The following is an 18,377-nucleotide window of genomic DNA, read 5'->3' on the forward strand; positions in this document are numbered from 1 at the left end:
TACAGACAGAAGGAACTGAGGTGACGGTGGGACACACAAGTTACTTCTCAGTCGCCCTAAGAATTCTCCGCCCTAGGAACCGGCCTTGGAGGCCTGCCCAGAAATCCGGCTCTGGCCATGAGGTGTCCAGAGGTGGGTTACTGGATCACTCCAGGGGCAAACCCAGGATTTTCAAGGGGGGGATTCCTGAAAGTTCTCCCTCAGCCATGCACAATACAGTATAATAATATGGTAGGACATTATGTTGGGTACACACAATGCAATTTCCTAAATTATTTCCTAAATGTCCGATCTGCTTACGATCGACAATGGGATTGATCAGGAGCAGTTTTTATACAGATAATAATGACGACAGCCGACATTGGTAATGAAGGGGAAAGTGAAGCATTCACACAACAAGGGCTGTGCTTATACCTAGCTCTGTGCTCCGTTAAGTTCCCCATAGCTGCTGCTCCATGCTCTGTACACACGCTGCTGCTCCATGCTCTGTACACACGCTGCTGCTCCATGCTCTGTACACACGCTGCTGCTCCATCCTCTGTACACACGCTGCTGCTCCATGCTCTGTATACACGCTGCTGCTCCATGCTCTGTACACACACTGCTGCTCCATGCTCTGTACACACGCTGCTGCTCCATGCTCTGTACACACGCTGCTGCTCCATGCTCTGTACACACGCTGCTGCTCCATTCTCTGTACACACACTGCTGCTCCATGCTCTGTACACACACTGCTGCTCCATGCTCTGTACACACGCTGCTGCTACATCCAAAGTCAACTGTAGCAGGGAAAGAAAGGTGGCAGTGCTGTGAGCTGCAGGATGCCTGCAGATCTTCTGGTGTTTCAACTTGTGCCTGTCCCCAGACACTGCATTGGGCCCTGGTCTGAGGGGGATTCTGGGCAGCTGTAATCCCCCCCCCTGCTTTTGCCTATGCACACCAGAGGCTTCAATAGTGACATCGCCACTTGGAGGGGACTATATCGAGCGGTGGGGAGGCATGTTTTTGGCAAGTGACAAAATAAGAGGAACGTGGCAATGTGGGATCCACTGTGTTGTTGGAATAAAGCCCTCTCTGATCAGATCCAGCTGGGAGAAGGACTGATCATTTTACCACGTCAGGTGACAATTTACACATGTATCCTAAACAGTAGAAAAGGGAGGATAATGTGGGAAGAGACTGAGATCCAATATAGTGTAGTATATTAATTGACCACATGGGGGAGCAAGATGTGAACACTTATATTCACAAAAGCGTATCACAGCAGTGGCCATACAGGTAGTAGGTGGGGACATATACATGAAAAAAAAGCGCCAGGAGAAAAGGGTGCAGGGGATTGCCGCTAGTAGACTATTTCTACAATTAGCCATATTCTACTTATCAGGGCCGGGCCGAGGCATAGGCTGAAGAGGCTCCAGCCTCAGGGCGCAGTGTAGGAGGGGGCGCACAATTCATTCAGCTGTCATTCCTAATTGTGTTTGAAGCAGAAAGAAATAAGAAAAGGGGATACATAGCAGTGACTGCAAGCCAGATAACTAGATATTAAGGTGTTGGGGAGGTTGTGGGCCCTGTGGCACCTCTTAGTCTAATAGCAATCAGTGTGTGACGGGTGGGGTGGCAGGGATGGAGGGGCGCACTTTGGTGTCTCAGCCTTGGGTGCTGGAGGACCTTGTCCCGCCTCTGCTACTTATAGCAAAATATTGATAATGTTTACCAATATTTTACCATAGCTAAACCTAATCCTAGTCTCACACACTCTCACACAAACCCTCCCTCTGCCAGTGCCTAACGCTAAGCCCCCTCGCTGGTGGTGCCTAGCCCTAAGCCCCCCCATGGCATGCTGGTGCCTAACTGTAAGACTCCCACTAATGGTGCCTAACCCTAAGACCCCACTCGCCCCATGGTGCCCCTAACCCTAAGACCTCCCCGGGCACATAAACCCACAATTACTCACAAACAAATCCAGATTTATTGTTTTTCCCTCTCTCTCTGAGGTGAAGAGGAAGCGTAAAGGGGGGGGGGGGGGGTTGTAAGCATGCTATTCCTTTTGGTTGTTGTTTTCTTTTCTTCCTCCCTTATCTCATCTTCTCCACCAATTCTCACTATCCCTAAAACATACTAATAAGTTAGTTAGCTTCCCCCTAAATTGGCCCAGTCTATTGGACATTTGAGCAAGGTAGGGATTATATATACTCAGTAACTGTGCTGTGGAAAATGTCCACACTATAGAAATACTAAATAATAATAATAATAATAATAATAATAATAATAATAATAATAATAATAATAATAATAATAATAATAAATGTTTGCGCCTCTGAAACTTAAGTATAAGTGTATGAATTGACTACCTTTACTTGGCTAAGTGAAAGTGATTCCACAAACAGAGGCTGCAGTTAGCTTATTCACCACAAGATGGCAACCTCACTAATCCCAGCTGGAACGCACAGAAAGGAAGTAATGAAGCCACAGATAGGAAGTGGTGGAACGCAGCAAGATATTGGATAAGATATTACAGGAAGTGGAGAGGAGACGTTGTTGGAAGAGGTAATTGTGTGTGATTTTTGCTATATATTGAGCTGAGCAGAGGTCTAGGTGCACATACTTTGTTACAGAGGAGGTCATAGTACACCTGTCACTATACTGATCACCCCCCTGACGTAATTGTCATATAAGAAACTTTTATATAACTGCAAGAAGTTTTAAATCAGGATGATACCATGTATTGGCTAACTAAAAAGAATAAGAATAAGCAAGCTTTCGGCCTTGCAGCCTTCGTCAGCCTTAAATCCTGTTTGCTTGCAGGCTGATAGTACAGACAGCTTTATACATGCAACATCAAAAGGGGATACATAGATTTTTTTCAAGATTGTAAGCTCGCCCTCTAGATTGTAAGCTTGCCCTCTAGATTGTAAACTCGCAAGGGCAGGGACCTCCTAGTGTTTCTCATACCGCTGTAATTTTAACATATGCACATGTACCAACTACACATCAACTTATGTATGTATTTGTATTTATTCTATTCAATGCCATGACTGTACAGTGTCTTTTACTTCTCATGTATATTTGTTCCCCATTATTTGTTTGTACTATGTACAGCACTACGTAAGATGTTGGCGCTATATAAATAAAAAATAATAATAATAAGCATAAATACATGTCATTAAGATGCCTTAAAGAGACTCTGAAGCGAGAATAAATCTTGCTTCAGAGCTCATAGTTAGCAGGGGCATGTGTGCCCCTGCTAAAATGCCGCTATCCCGCGGCTAAATGGGGGTCCCTTACCCCCCGAAATCCCCTCCGTGCAGCCGGTGATCTCTACCTGATTGAGGCAGGGCTAACCGCCGCAGCCCTGCCCCACGCGCGTCTGTCAGCGCGTATCTCCGCCTCTCCCCCGCCCCTCTCAGTCTTCCTTCACTGAGAGGGGCGGGGGAGAGGCGGTGATGCGCCGCTGATAGACGCGACTAGAGGCAGGGCTGCAGCCGTTAGCCCTGCCTCTAGGAGCAGCAAAATCTACGACCAATTTGGCCGTTGAAGGGACCCCCGTTTAGCCGCAGGATAGTGGCGTTTTAGCAGGGGCACACGTACCCCTGCTAACTATGAGCTCTGAAGTGAGAATTATTCTCGCTTCAGTGTCTCTTTAAAGTGGTGTCGTCACCATAAAAATCAAATTTCAACAGCAACTGGTCTGAGTGTATTACGTGATAAAGATGCTATTCCTGCATTCAAAACTTTCAAAACTTTTTCTGCTGTTATGGTTTGGAGTTATCACATACTTAAGGAGCGCTGGCTCTTTATTAGTCGGTGCCAAAGAATTGCATGCTGGGGGTTCTTTTTATCTATAATCTGTTTCTCCTCTTCCCTTTATTTCCCTGCCAGCTGCTCATCTGAAACCTAATCCCCTACTCATTTGTGTTTACAAGCAAGGCTGAGGCGACTCAGCGATTGGAGGAGACAAGAAAAAAAATAAAGGGCAGAAATGACGTTACGAGTTAGCCTTAACTGTGGGCAAAAGATATGGCCCCCACCAGGAACAGAATTCTCGTCATTTACTATATAACATTCACTGAAATCAAAACGTGGACAGTATAATACATGTGTTATGCAAGTAGCTCAAGTATTTATCTACTTATATATGTGTTTTTTTTCCCTGGCATAGTATGGCTGATTCACAGACCTGGGAGTTGGACTGACACAGAGGTATCGTAAATTCTGAGTTCACAAGTTTAGCTATATAGGCTGAGAAAGAGTTTTGGCATTAAATATCATCAGCCTCATACCAATATAAAAAGTCTATGTCCTTATACAAACCTTTATCCACCGCTTTGAACCAATTTATACATTTTGTTTCTGCTGTTAATCGATCATTTGACGTTTTGAAGCCACCATTCAGGGCAGTGATACGAAGATCATACATGATGTGTCCAATACCCTACTGCTACTTTTATATAACTGTTAAGACTTGTTTGCCAGTTTTCTAGGGTCCCCCTACAGAGTACATTTGAAATCGGCGCCGGTAGACTTGGGCGCAGGATACAGCCGGTATATGGCTGATCCTGTTTCTGCACAAGTCCGGGCCGTTTTAATTACTATTCCCCCTCCAGGCCGCCATGGATAGTGGGGGAATGAAATAATTCGGCTTCCAGCGATTGCTGGAGGCCGAATTATTGTGTTTTTTAAGCAACCTCGGCTCCGTCTTCTGACGGAGCCGACGTTACTCACTGAGCGCTGCAATAGGAATGATTCCTATTGCAGTCCATGGAGGCGCCGGCTGTGCCCAAATCTAGCAGCGCTGAAAAGCACTGCTCCGCCCCCTACATGTGCCATAGATTTTGTCTGTCATCTCACCTTCCTAGTAATAATTGAATTCAGTCACATCACAGAGGCAACATGTCCATCCAGTATATAGCCATGTCCCCCCTGCTTCAAGAATACTTAAGCGCTAAATAAAATTCAAAAAATGACACCTACTGTCCGTGTGTGGGGGGAGTAGTGCAGAGTCTTACCGCACATCCCTGGCCCTGGTGTGGAGAAAATGTTTGCAACTTTATAATATTTTGCAACCGGTTGCAATAATTTATACTTATAGCTATCAGAAAGTGCAACCTAACCATCGATTTCAATGTATTTGTATCAGAAAATGCAACCCAACCTAACCCTATTCTCACACAGAACCCTCCTCTACTCGGCAACTTACCCCCCCCCCCTCCCCTGGAGGGAATAAAGAACCCCCCTGGTGGGCAACTATTAACCCCCCTACAGGGAACTAAAGTTTAGCAGTTGCAAATAATGACAGACGGGAAATGTGAAAGGAGGCGGGGCATGCGCAGTTGAGCACAGTCCATTGAAGTTGCTAAATATTGTAGGTAGCAATATTTTTCATTACACCGGCAATAGTCTTCAGTTTCCTGAAAAGCAGCCCATTCTGAATTCCTGGTATGTGTAGTATGTCCGCAGGAGCACGCACACTCTCTTGTGGGAAAACGTACCCGACACGCACTGCACTTGAGGTTGGTGGGGAGCGCGCTCACAAGGCGCCCAAGTGGACATACTACACATGCGCAGCGTAGTATGTCCGGGTCAGAGGGCATCGACATCGCTGACCAGGACTTCAAAACGGGCTTCTTTTCAGGAAACCGGACACTGACACCGGGGCAAGGCAGGCGCCGTAAGCCTCTGCACTACTTTACACACACACACACACAGTAGGCATCATTTTTTGCATTTATTTTTTTTTAGCGCTAAGGTATCCTTTCAGTATTGACATTATCCTCCAGTATGTAATATTCCTCACTCCAGTAATGCCATTTCTTTTCCAGCATAGCCATGTCCCCCACCATTGCCAATATCATCCAGGGAACTAGTATGGCTAAGGTGAGCCAGAATAAAAATCTACAACTTGAACAATTCTAATTGGCCCAATAATGAGAGCATATGTTTACTACAACGTCTCTGTAACCTAACAGAACAAGAAGAAGAGACGTATATGAGGAGTGATCAGCAGTCTGCCAAGGAGGGTGACATGAAGAGGACAATTAAAGAGGAAGAAGAAGAGACGTATATGAGGAGTGATCAGCAGTCTGCCAAGGAGGGTGACATGAAGAGGACAATTAAAGAGGAAGAAGAAGAGACGTATATTAGCAGTGATCAGCAGTCTACCAAGGAGGGTGACATGATAAGGATAACTAAAGAGGAAGTAGAAGAGACATATGTGAGGGGTGATCAGAAATCTATGGAAGAGGGTGACATGATGAGGACAATTAAAGAGGAAAAATATGAGAATTATATGTGGAGTGATCAGCAGTCTATGGAGGAGGGGGTCATGATAAGGACAATTAAAGAGGAGGAAGAAGAAGAGACATATGTAAGGAGTGATCAGCAGTCTATGGAGGATGGTGTCATAATGAGGAAAATTAAAGAGGAAGAAGAAGAGACATATGTGGGAAGTGATCAGCAGTCTATGGAGGAGGGGGTCATAATGAGGACAAATAAAGAGGAAGAAGAAGAGAGGACATATGTGGGGATTGATCAGTCTATGCAGGATGGTGACATGATGAGGACAAGTAAAGAGGAGCACAATGTTACAGAGGGCAGAGCAGGTGAGTAATATAGAATAAATGTGTATCTTTATGTTACTGCTCACAGACTGGCCATATTATGTGTTGTGCTAGAAGTGAGAAGCATCCTACTACATCTCACAGTAGAGATACAATGCTGATCTATATTGTCACATGTAGCTATAATTACACATTACTTCAACCAACAGAAATCTATGGTATGTGTTTTTTTCTAGTTCTAAGTGCCTGTAACAAGCTGATAACAGTCACTGTTCTTCTTTGTAGGGCTTACATGGTGAATGCAAATTTAGATCTTGGAAAAGCAGTAGATGCCGTATGCTTGAATTTGCAAAGGCTTTTGACACTGTTCCCCAGAATAGCCTTATGGAGAAGCTAAGGATACTAGGGGAAAATGTGTGTATGTAAATAGAGAACTGGTTAAGATCATTTTCAAAATGGGAAAAGGTTTGCAGCAGGGTCCTGAAAGGGTCAGTGCTAGGGCCAGTCCTTTTCAATTGATTTACCAGTCATTGACCGCATCATCCTCTTTATGAATGTTGTCATTCTCCAAGCTGTATAGGCTCGAAAGCCTACTACCAATTAAGCATATTAGGTGATGTGCATCTCTGTAATGAGAAGGGGTGTGGTCTAATGACATCAACACCCTATATCAGGTGTGCATAATTATTAGGCAACTCCCTTTCCTTTGGCAAAATGGGTCAAAAGAAGGACTTGACTGGCTCAGAAAAGTCAAAAATAGTGAGATATCTTGCAGAGGGATGCAGCACTCTTAAAATTGCAAAGCTTCTAAAGCGTGATCATCGAACAATCAAGCGTTTCATTCAAAATAGTCAACAGGGTCGCAAGAAGCGTGTGGAAAAACCAAGGCGCAAAATAACTGCCCATGAACTGAGAAAAGTCAAGCGTGCAGCTGCCAGGATGCCACTTGCCACCAGTTTGGCCATATTTCAGAGCTGCAACATCACTGGAGTGCCCAAAAGCACAAGGTGTGCAATACTCAGAGACATGGCCAAGGTAAGAAAGGCTGAAAGACGACCACCACTGAACAAGACACACAAGCTGAAATGGCAAGACTGGGCCAAGAAATATCTCAAGACTGATTTTTCTAAGGTTTTATGGACTGATGAAATGAGAGTGAATCTTGATGGGCCAGATGGATGGGCCTGTGGCTGGATTGGTAAAGGGCAGAGAGCTGCAGTCCGACTCAGACGCCAGCAAGGTGGAGGTGGAGTACTGGTTTGGGCTGGTATCATCAAAGATGAGCTTGTGGGGCCTTTTCGGGCTGTGGATGGAGTCAAGCTCAACTCCCAGTCCTACTGCCAGTTTCTGGAAGACACCTTCTTCAAGCAGTGGTACAGGAAGAAGTCTGCATCCTTCAAGAAAAACATGATTTTCATGCAGGACAATGCTCCATCACACGCGTCCAGGTACTCCACAGCGTGGCTGGCAAGAAAGGGTATAAAAGAAGAAAAACTAATGACATGGCCTCCTTGTTCACCTGATCTAAACCCCATTGAGAACCTGTGGTCCATCATAAAATGTGAGATTTACAAGGAGGGAAAACAGTACACCTCTCTGAACAGTGTCTGGGAGGCTGTGGTTGCTGCTGCACGCAATGTTGATGGTGAACAGATCAAAACACTTGACAGAATCCATGGATGGCAGACTTTTGAGTGTCCTTGCAAAGAAAGGTGGCTATATTGGTCACTGATTTGTTTTTGTTTTGTTTTTGAATGTCAGAAATGTATATTTGTGAATGTTGAGATGTTATATTGGTTTCACTGGTAAAAATAAATAATTGAAATGGGTATATATTTGCTTTTTGTTAAGTTGCCTAATAATTATGCACAGTAATAGTCACCTGCACACACAGATATCCCCCTAAAATAGCTAAAACTAAAAACAAACTAAAAACTACTTTCAAAAATATTCAGCTTTGATATTAATGAGTTTTTTTGGGTTCATTGAGAACATGATTGTTGTTCAATAATAAAATTATTCCTCAAAAATACAACTTGCCTAATAATTCTGCACTCCCTGTAGTATAGCTTCTATCTTTGTAGATTATACAGCATTATGCAAAAGTATAAACACAAGCCGGATAGTGACATTGTACAACAGGAGCTTGACAGCATGGCCATATGAGCAGACAGATTGCAGATGCAGTTTATCGTAGATGAATGTAAGGCTATGTACCTTTGATGTGCCAATGGTAGAGCAACATATGAGATAAATGGCATTCAGCTGGGATCATCAAAATTGGAGAAGGCTTTGGGAATAGTGGTGCTCATAAGGATTCGGTAATTACACTTCCGAGTCCGTAATTGGCAGCTGCGAACATGTAATGGGAGGTAATTGGAAATGCCAATTATGGGTGTACACAAAATTGGACTCATGAAAACTTGAAATTGCGATTACGAGTAGGAAATTTTGAGTACTTCAAAGTAATGTTAATTTATAATGAAGTTTCAATGGCCGTTTGGCCAGGGATCGCTGTCCAGCCGTAATATGGCTGCATAATGATCCCTGACCACTTTACCTATTTTTTGTACCAATAAAAACATTTTGTTCAGAGTATGGGAAATAAAAAAAAATGATGTGGAGTCCCCCCTCCCGAGCCTCATTAACCCCTTGTCCCCCATGCAGACTGGGATAGCCGGAATGCGGAGCCCCGGCCGCGTGGGGCTTCGCACCCTGAGCTATACCAGCTCGCATGGTCCATGGTATAAGGGGGGCTCTGGAGGAGATGGGTGGCCAAGCCTCCCCCTCTACTCCATAGCCCTTGTCCAATCCATGGACAAGAGGCTTTTCCCCACCTCCAGTGCCCAGGAGGAGTTGGGGGACGATTACACCCTGGGGGGTGTTTCATGGTGGCATCTGGGAGTTCCCTTCAAGAAGAGAACCACCAGATACCCACCCCCTCCCCAGGTGAAATGAGTATAGGGGTATTGAGCACCCCTTACCTATTTCCAGAAAGAGTTAAATGTAAATAAAAACACACCTACCAATAAAGGCCTTTAATGTTCTTCTGTGTTCTCCCCAGAAATTATTTCCAGCCGGGTGGCATGAAAAAGTAGCCAGGTGGGGCGAGATAAGAGAATGCAGGGCCGGTGCTTCTCTGCACAATTCTGCTTACAGCAGAGGAGGAGGTGAGCCGATGACAGCCGAGTGCTCACCAAAACTAGCCGGGGGAAGCATCCGGCTAAAAGAGCCTGGGGAGAACACTGTTCTTAATTAACAATGAACATTTACCTTTAATTAATGTTCCCACGCCAATATCCTCGGAAATTAGTGTAATCGAAAGTATGTAAAAATTACGTTGAAGTTACTCGATGTCGAAATTGGCCTTTACGAGCATCACTACTTGGGAATACTGGTCGATAACAAGTTAAAAAATCATATTCAATGCCAAACAGCAGCATTTAAAGGACAACTGTAACAAGATGGATATGGAGGCTGCCATATTTATTTATTTTTAAACAATACCAGTTGCCTGGCAGCCCTGCTGATCCTCTGCCTCTAATAGTCTATGCTCTCTAATAGTCTCTGTCTCTTTTAGCCATAGACCATGAACAAGCATGCAGCAGATCGGGTGTTTCTGACATTATTGTCAGATCTGACAGATTGGCTGCATGCTTGTTTCTGGTGTGACTCAGACATTACTGCAGCCAAACAGACCAGCAGGGCTGCCAGGCAACTGTTGTTTAAAAGGAAATAAATATGGCAGCCTCCATATGCTTCTCACTTTAGTTGTGCTTTAAAACCAATAAAATTTTGGGATACATAAAGCAGGAAATAAAATCACAAAATGCTAGTATACTGCTCCCTCTGTATAAATCACTTGTGAGGCCACATCTGGAGTATGTACAGTTTTAAGGCACTCTATAGGAAGGACACTGACAGGTAATATTACAAATAAATAAAACATGGGATTAGACAAATTTTTTCTTCTTGGAAAAGTTGTCTCTAAAGGTCCATACACACGGGTTGACTGTCACCCATTGGGGATCATTGCTGAGCCAATGCAGTGCAGACGCGGAGTCCTTGCTATGCAGGAGGCGGAGGGCCAACACCTCCTGTGTGCCCCCCTCAATGCTTGCGCTGCACCTCCTGTGTTTCTCCTTTAGTGCTTCCACTTTACCTTCTGTGTGCCTCCTTCAGTTTCACCACTGCACCTCCTGTGTGCCTCCTTCAGTGCCACCTCTATACCTCCTGTGTGCCTCTTCTGCACCTCCTGTATACCCCCTTCAGTGCTCCCTCTGCATCTCCCTTCTGCATTTGCTCTTCACCTCCTGTGTGCCCCTTCAGTGCCTTCTCTTCACCTCCTGTGTGCCCCCTTCAGTGTCTCCTCTGCACCTCCCTTCAGTATTCGCTCTGCACCTCCTGTGTGCCCCCTTCAGCGCTCCCTCTGCACCTCCTGTGTGCCCCTTTCAGCGCTCCCTCTGCATCTCCTGTGTGCCCCCTTCAGTGCTGCCTCTGCACCTCCTGTGTGCCCCTTTCAGTGCCACCTCTGCACCTCCTGTGTGCCTCTTCAGTGCTGCCTCTGCACCTCCTGTGTGCCCCCTTCAGTACCACCTCTGCACCTCCAGTGCTCCCTCTGCACCTCCTGTGTGCCTCTTTACTGCTTGCTCTGCACCACCTGTCTTTCCCTTTTAGTGCCTCCTGTACGTCCTGTGTGCCTCCTTTACATCCTGTGTGCTCCTTTTAGTGCTTCCTCCGCTCCTCCCTTCAGTGTTCGCTCTGCACCTCCTGTGTGCCCCTTACAGTGCCTCCTTTGCATCTTCTATGTGCCCCCTTCAGTACCTTCTCTGCACCTCCTATGTGCCCCCTTCAGTACCTTCTCTGCACCTCCTATGTGCCCCCTTCAGTACCTTCTCTGCACCTCCTATGTGCCCCCTTCAGTACCTTCTCTGCACCTCCTATGTGCCCACTTCAGTGCTTCCTCTGTACCCCCTGTGTGCCTCTTTTAGTGCTTCCTCTGTCCCTCCTGTATGCCCCTTCAGTTCCTCCTTTGCACCTCCTGGCTGCATAGTTTCCACCCAGTTGCACTCCAGGGATACCCTAACAGTGGTTTGAATAACAAGTGACACTGCATAATCAGTAGCAGGCTAAAGGTCAAAGGCAGGTTGCAATCAGTCGCGTAGTCAAGAAAAGGAGCCAACGGTCAGGGCAGGCAGAGTACAGTCATAAACTGATAACTGGTCAAGGGTCAGGGCAGGCAAAGATCAATGATGTCAGGTATACAAGCCTGGGTCAAACAATTAAAATCAAGTAGGAACAATGTGGGCCAAAACACAAGTGCTTAAAGCAGACCTGAACTCAGAACTTCCTCTCTGCTCTACAAGATAAGCAACAGCATCATAACCTTGACAAAAAAACAGAAAAAGTTATTTGTTACAGCAGACAGAAATCCTGCAATAAATCTGCAATGTGTCTGCTTCCTGCTTTCATGGTAGCAGTCATAGGCTTAACATCCTGTGTTTACAAATTAGCAAAACACAAGAAGCAAATGCTCACTCCAGGACAGCAACTTGCCTTTTATATTGGTCCACAGATTTAAAAGGCAAGTTGCTGTCTTGGAGTGAGCATTCGCTTCTTGTGTTTTGAATTTTGGATTCTGTGGCAGCTGCAGGTGATTCCTGTGGTGGGAGCACTGGGGCCCACCTGCGCTGCCCTTTAGGTGTTGCATGTGGAGTGGGAGCTGCAGGTGATTCCTGGTGGTGGGAGCACTGGGGCCCACCTGCGCTGCCCTTTAGGTGTTGCATGTGGAGTGGGAGCTGCAGGTGATTCCTGGTGGTGGGAGCACTGGGGCCCACCTGCGCTGCTCTTTTGGTGCTGCATGTGGAGTGGGAGCTGCAGGTGATTCCTGCACTGCCCTTTTGGTGCTGCATGTGGAGTGGGGGTCCCGGGTAGTGGCAGAGCCTAGGGCCCCTGCTTCTCATGTGCCCCAGTATTGTGTAATGTACAAATTATGAGCTCTGCCATGGCAGAGAAGATTCCTGAGCAGGACACAACTGAAGAGATCAAATTACAGTTGTGATTAGTCACAGATGAACAGGAATTAGACAGGCTAAACTCTCTAAATACATACAGGGTGCATTTCTCTCTGCTTTCCTACTGTCCTGTGCAAGAGTTCAGGTCCACTTTAAAGAGACTCCGTAACAAAAATTGCATCCTGTTTTTTATCATCCTACAAGTTCCAAAAGCTATTCTAATGTGTTCTGACTTACTGCAGCACGTTCTACTATCACCATCTCTGTAATAAATCAACTTATCTCTCTCTTGTCAGACTTGTCAGCCTGTGTCTGGAAGGCTGCCAAGTTCTTCAGTGTTGTGGTTCTGTGATGCATGATCTCCCCCCTCCAGGCCCCTCTCTGCACACTGCCTGTGTATTATTTAGATTAGGGAAGCTTCTCTCTTCTCTCTTATCTTTTACAAGCTGGATAAATCCTCCTCTGAGCTGGCTGGGCTTTCACATACTGAAGAATTACATACAGGCAGAGCTGTCTGCACTCTGCAGGAAGAAACAGCATAACACTTCAGTGGAAGATAGCTGCAGGGGGAATGAAACACACAAATGATCTCTTGAGATTCAAAAGGAAGGGTGTATACAGCCTGCTTGTGTATGGATGTATTTTCTATGTGTGGACATACTGTACATCAACCTACTTCCTGTTTTGGTGGCCATTTTGTTTGTTTATAAACAAACTTTTTAAAACTGTTTTTAACCACTTTTAATGCGGCGAGGAGCTGCAAAATTGTGTCAGAGGGTAATAGGAGATGTCCCCTAACGCACTGGTATGTTTACTTTTGTGCGATTTTAACAATACAGATTCTCTTTAAAGACTTTTCAGTGTAAAACAAACATTCTCTGCATCCTCTTCTCATAAAAATGTATGATTACTTGCCGGGTCTTTTTCCTCCAACTCAAACCACAAGTCCTGTGTCCAGCATGTAGCTTGCAGAGACATACTGTGCTGCTTCTGTGGCCCTCTCTATCTCACATAGAGTGCCATGGCACTCTTCTGCAAGGAGGTGGGGCTATTTGCTAAAAGCAGGCGGACACTGAACTTGGGCAATGAGCTGAAAGGAAAAAGACCAGGTAAGTTATTATAACTTTTTTGAGAAGAGGTTGCATAGAATGTTTAATTCCTCTTACTCGCAGGTCTTATAATTTAGTGTTTTGTAGCGTCACATTGGCCACAATTCACTTAGATCATACTAGTGATAATAAGGCAAATGAAAACCTTATCACCACACATCAACCAGTATTTTAAGTATTAATTTACTAAAGAAGCTTGCCTTTTTTAACATGTAGTGAGACTTTCGCAGTCTGAGTGTTATCTTATTATTCCAGTTCTTAAGTTACCACCTCTGTAGTTATTCTGACATGTAGTAGATAGGGAGGGGAGGAGCACACACAGGCAGGATTTAGCTCCGCCCGTCCTGCTGACAGGACGATTACAGCTAGCCTGTGTAGGAAAAGCCAGGGAAGGGGAAAGAGAAAGGCTGTGTGTGTGTATGTGTATATATATATATATATATATATATATATATATATATATATATATATATATATATATATATATATATATATATATATATATATATATATACAGTGTGTGTGTCTCCCTCCCGATGTGCATTCTGTGTATATTTTTCTCTCAATTAACGACAGCTCAGGCCAGGTGATAACCCCTCACACACTTTACACCTCTCTGAGAATTAACATCCTGGCCCATATGCAATTCACTTTTTCCTCCCAATTTTTCTTTTAGGTGATATGTTAACACATTGTTATATGCCTTTTAATGCCAGCAAGCAAGAGAATACTCAAAATAATTTTGAAAGTACCTTTTCACCAACTTTTGGGTAGATTTTCAATTGTAAAATGCTGAGTAATTATTTTAAAGAGAAGATGAACATTATCTCCCAGGAGAAAAAGTTAATTGCATATGGGCCCCTGTCTCTAACTTAGAATTATGTTGTTATTTTAAGGATTGAAACCTTAACTTTAAAAATTACTCCTTAACTTTAAGGAAACCTAACACCTCTCCCCCCCCCCCCCAAATGAATTTCACTTACCTGGGGCATCTACCAGCCCCCTGCAGCCATCCTGCACTCTTGTAGTCACTCACTGCTGCTCCCGTCCCCCACCGCCAGCTTGTTTCATTATGTCCACGATAGCTTTCTGCAGCAACAGGAATGCGTGCAAAGGTATGCGTGGCAGCCCACTGACTCCTAGGTGGCAAAAATGAAACAAGCTGGCGGCTGGGGACCGGAGCAGCAGTGAGGGCACAGAATGGCTGCAGGGTAGATGCCCCAGGTAAGTGAAATTCTTTTTTTTGGGGGGGGGGGGGTTAGGTTTCCTTTAAGGACAGAATTCTTAACTTTAGGTTTGCTTGAGGTAAATTATCTAGTGAGTACTAAATGCTTTATTAACATGGTATGTTATGGATATTAGTAAAAACAGCTCAGAAATATTACAGAGGACAGGAAATAAGCTTAGTGAATTGTGGCCAAAATCTTTATTTGCACAATTATGAACAAGAGAGAGAAAAAGGTACATTTACAAGGGGCAAATGAGTGACACGAGTATACAATGGTAATAAGAATGTGTAAGTGAAACCACATTTCTCTATAAATATAATAATGATTTCTTGCTATAAGTACATATAGGTCTGTTGTCACAAGCGTAAAACATTGCTTCCATTGTCTCATCAAGCTCTACTTTGCTTTACTGCTTTGGCATGTGTGGCCAATGCGTTAGGTCTAGGGATTGTTAATGAGATACAAATCACTCTGACTTGTATGCAAATATAATGCAAATTGTTTTCAGCTAATCACATCTGTCAATAAATACATTTGATTGGCTAAATTCCAAGCTACATAAAATTTGCAGGCAGAATGGAGTTATTGGCACGTGATTGGCCGCCTTTAATGAGCACAACCTTCTGTAGTTCTCTGTCAGGCTGACAACTAGTGATTGTCAGTGACATGCCAATAACTCAGAGATGGTGCAAATGGTATGCTAATTATATGCAAAGTTATACAGATGCTGCATTTTGTCCATTTCCAATCTGAATCAATTTGGAATTATCAGCAGCTCACTGACCGTCCCTAATGATAATTGTTCCTCCCCTCAGAATTCTCTAACAGGAAGTGATGATGTTTCTCTATTTGCAGCGCGGAGTCCTGGCATCAGGAACCTCTCAGAGCCGCCTCTCTCTGGATCCACAGACTGCATAACGGATGATGATGTCATCGGACAAGAGTCTCCTGTGGATATCCTGGTCATCCCAAATATTCCCCCAGACGCCCCTTACTTGTCTGTCCTTAAGGGGCCTCATGCCAAGCTGTGCTCTCCCACTGCTAGAGGGTCTTTTTCCTGTTCCACATGTGGGAAATGTTTTGTTCGGAAAACAGAACTTGTCAAACATGAGAGATCTCACACTGGTGAGAAGCCCTACTCATGTTCTGAGTGTGGGAAATGTTTTGACCATAAATCACTGTTTGCCAGACATGAAAGATCTCACACTGGTGAGAAGCCCTATTCATGTGCTGAGTGTGGGAAAGGTTTTGTTCAGAAATCAAACCTTATCAGACATGAAAAATCTCACACTGGTGAGAAGCCCTATTCCTGTGCAGAGTGTGGGAAATGTTTTATAGGGAAATCAGACCTTGTCACACATGAGAGAAGTCACACTGGTGTGAAGCCTTATTCATGTACTGAGTGTGGGAAATGTTTTGGGCATAAAATATCCCTTGTTTCTCACATGAGATCTCACACTGGTGAGAAGCCTTATTCATGTACTAAATGTGGGAAATGTTTTATATGGAAATCATACCTTGTCATACATGAGAGATCTCACACTGGTGAGAAGCCCTATACATGTGCTGAGTGTGGGAAATGTTTTGGAGGTAAAGGAAACCTTGTGAGTCATAAGAGATTTCACACTGGTGAGAAGCCCTATTTATGTGCTGAGTGTGGGGAATGTTTTATAAGGAAATCATACCTTGTCGCACATGAGAGATCTCACACTGGTGAGAAGCCCTATTCATGTGCTGAGTGTGGGAAATGTTTTGGAGGTAAAGGCAGCCTTGTCAGACATGAGAGATCTCACACTAGCGAGAAGCCATATCCATGTGCTGAGTGTGGGAAATGTTTTAAAAGGAAATCAGATCTTGTCAGACATAAAAAATCTCACACTGGTGAGAAGCCCTTTTCATGTACTGAGTGTGGGAAATGTTTTGGAAATAAAGGAAACCTTATCAGGCATGAGAGATCTCACACTGGTGAGAAGCCCCTGACTTAGGCCTAAGCACCAAAGCTGCAAGAGATGAGGGGCAAACCTGTAATAACATCTCCATCTACTTCACCACCACAAGTTCCATGTCCCTTACCAAGTGACAGACAGTTACTCAATTACTGTTGGAAGACATATTGGCTTCAATTCATCAAAGGGTGTTCGATAACAAAATCCCAGTCCTTAAAATACCGCATTCGGTATTTTACACTTCACTGTGCTAATTCATCAATATTTTCCCATGTGTGGTAGAGGTTCGTTAAGTTACCGAAGTACTACGGCTTCAGTTCATCAAAGGCTGTTAGATAACAGCAGAGTGGTGAAGCAGCTTGGAATGTCTCTGTGTTGTTACAAGCTGATAACAATAGAAGGCATCCAGACATCCCTTTACATGTAAACGTGTGTTATATTTACTGTTACTTATACTGCCTCTGCTGCTCTGAATCTGTCCATCAGTGTTTCTTAACATTTTACTTCTTTGCCACAACGTAGATAAACTTCCTGGAGACATTACAAATGCCATGCTTGGTGATTTCACCACTTGCATCTTTGCATATTCAAACAGGGACTCAAAGGGTTACACCACCGTTCTCTCTGCTCACTGTCTGGGGGGTCTGGAAGCTTGTGTGGAGAAGCCTGTGACCTATCAGCACCTATCAGCAGCACTTGCAGGAGAACAGGGGCTGTTTCTATTGGCTGCCTGCTCCTGTTAATCATGAAAACATTCACACAGAAGGCTTTCGAAGCCTGTAACGACAGGGGAGAGCTGGAGATAAACACCGAATGTGCTAGCGAATGTGGTAACCTTGATGAATTAACATTTACTGACATTTGCTGACATGTGTTGAGCACAATTCGGTAATTTATCTCATTGCTCTGTCATTTCAGCTTCTCATTCGGTAACAGCTTTGATGAATTAACATTTTCTTAAGTGCTCCGTTAACTCAGCTGTTTTCAGCATTACCGAATGCGGTAATGCTTGATGAATTGAAGCCTATGTCTGGTATTAAAGAACCACTATCATGAAATCAAAAAAATTAAATATTTGTAAACACAGACAAATAAGAAGTATGTTACTTCTAAAGTAAAATGGGCCATAAATTACTTTTCTCCTATGTCGCTGTCATTTACAGTAAGTAGTAGAAATCTGACAGAACCGACAGGTTTTGGAACAGCCCATCTCCTCATGGTGGATTCTCAGGGTTTTCTTTATTCTCAAGCACTTAGTGAATGGCAGTTGCTCGGTCCAGCTGCCAAAAAAATGTACAGCCAGCAGGGAGGCTGGCCAGCATCTTTGTATAAATCCTTTTCAGGGAATGTCTTTATAAAGAATAAAAGCCATGCTGAGAATCCCCCATGAGGAGATGGGCTAGTCGAAAACCTGTTGGTTCTGTCAGATTTCTACTACATAATGTCAGTGACAGCAACATAGGAGAAAAGTAATTTATGGCTCATTTTACTCTGCAAGAAAAATACTTCTTATTTGTATTAG

At 44.2% G+C, this 18,377-nt stretch overlaps 1 protein-coding gene across 6 annotated transcripts; it reads left to right on the forward strand.

Moving 5' to 3' along the window:
• The first annotated feature begins 2,496 nt into the window (after positions 1-2,496).
• On the forward strand, positions 2,497-17,955 carry LOC137559206 (gastrula zinc finger protein XlCGF57.1-like). 6 transcript variants are annotated; one of them, XM_068271794.1, is made up of 4 exons: positions 2,497-2,547; positions 4,160-4,200; positions 5,820-6,599; positions 15,765-17,955. In XM_068271794.1, exons 3-4 carry the CDS (start codon positions 5,987-5,989, stop codon positions 16,892-16,894), a joined length of 1,743 nt encoding a protein of 580 aa, XP_068127895.1. In that variant the 5' UTR covers positions 2,497-2,547; positions 4,160-4,200; positions 5,820-5,986; the 3' UTR covers positions 16,895-17,955. The 6 variants fall into 6 exon arrangements, 5 of the variants coding, with proteins under 5 accessions (XP_068127895.1, XP_068127896.1, XP_068127899.1 ...); XM_068271798.1 differs by lacking the exon at positions 4,160-4,200 and having other exon boundaries at positions 2,498-2,547; positions 5,820-5,874; positions 5,967-6,599; XR_011029775.1 differs by lacking the exon at positions 2,497-2,547 and having other exon boundaries at positions 4,010-4,200; positions 15,765-17,461; positions 17,558-17,955.
• The last annotated feature ends 422 nt before the right edge of the window (positions 17,956-18,377 follow it).

This window comes from Hyperolius riggenbachi, chromosome 1 (assembly GCF_040937935.1).
Source record: "Hyperolius riggenbachi isolate aHypRig1 chromosome 1, aHypRig1.pri, whole genome shotgun sequence".
Lineage (NCBI taxonomy): Eukaryota > Metazoa > Chordata > Amphibia > Anura > Hyperoliidae > Hyperolius > Hyperolius riggenbachi.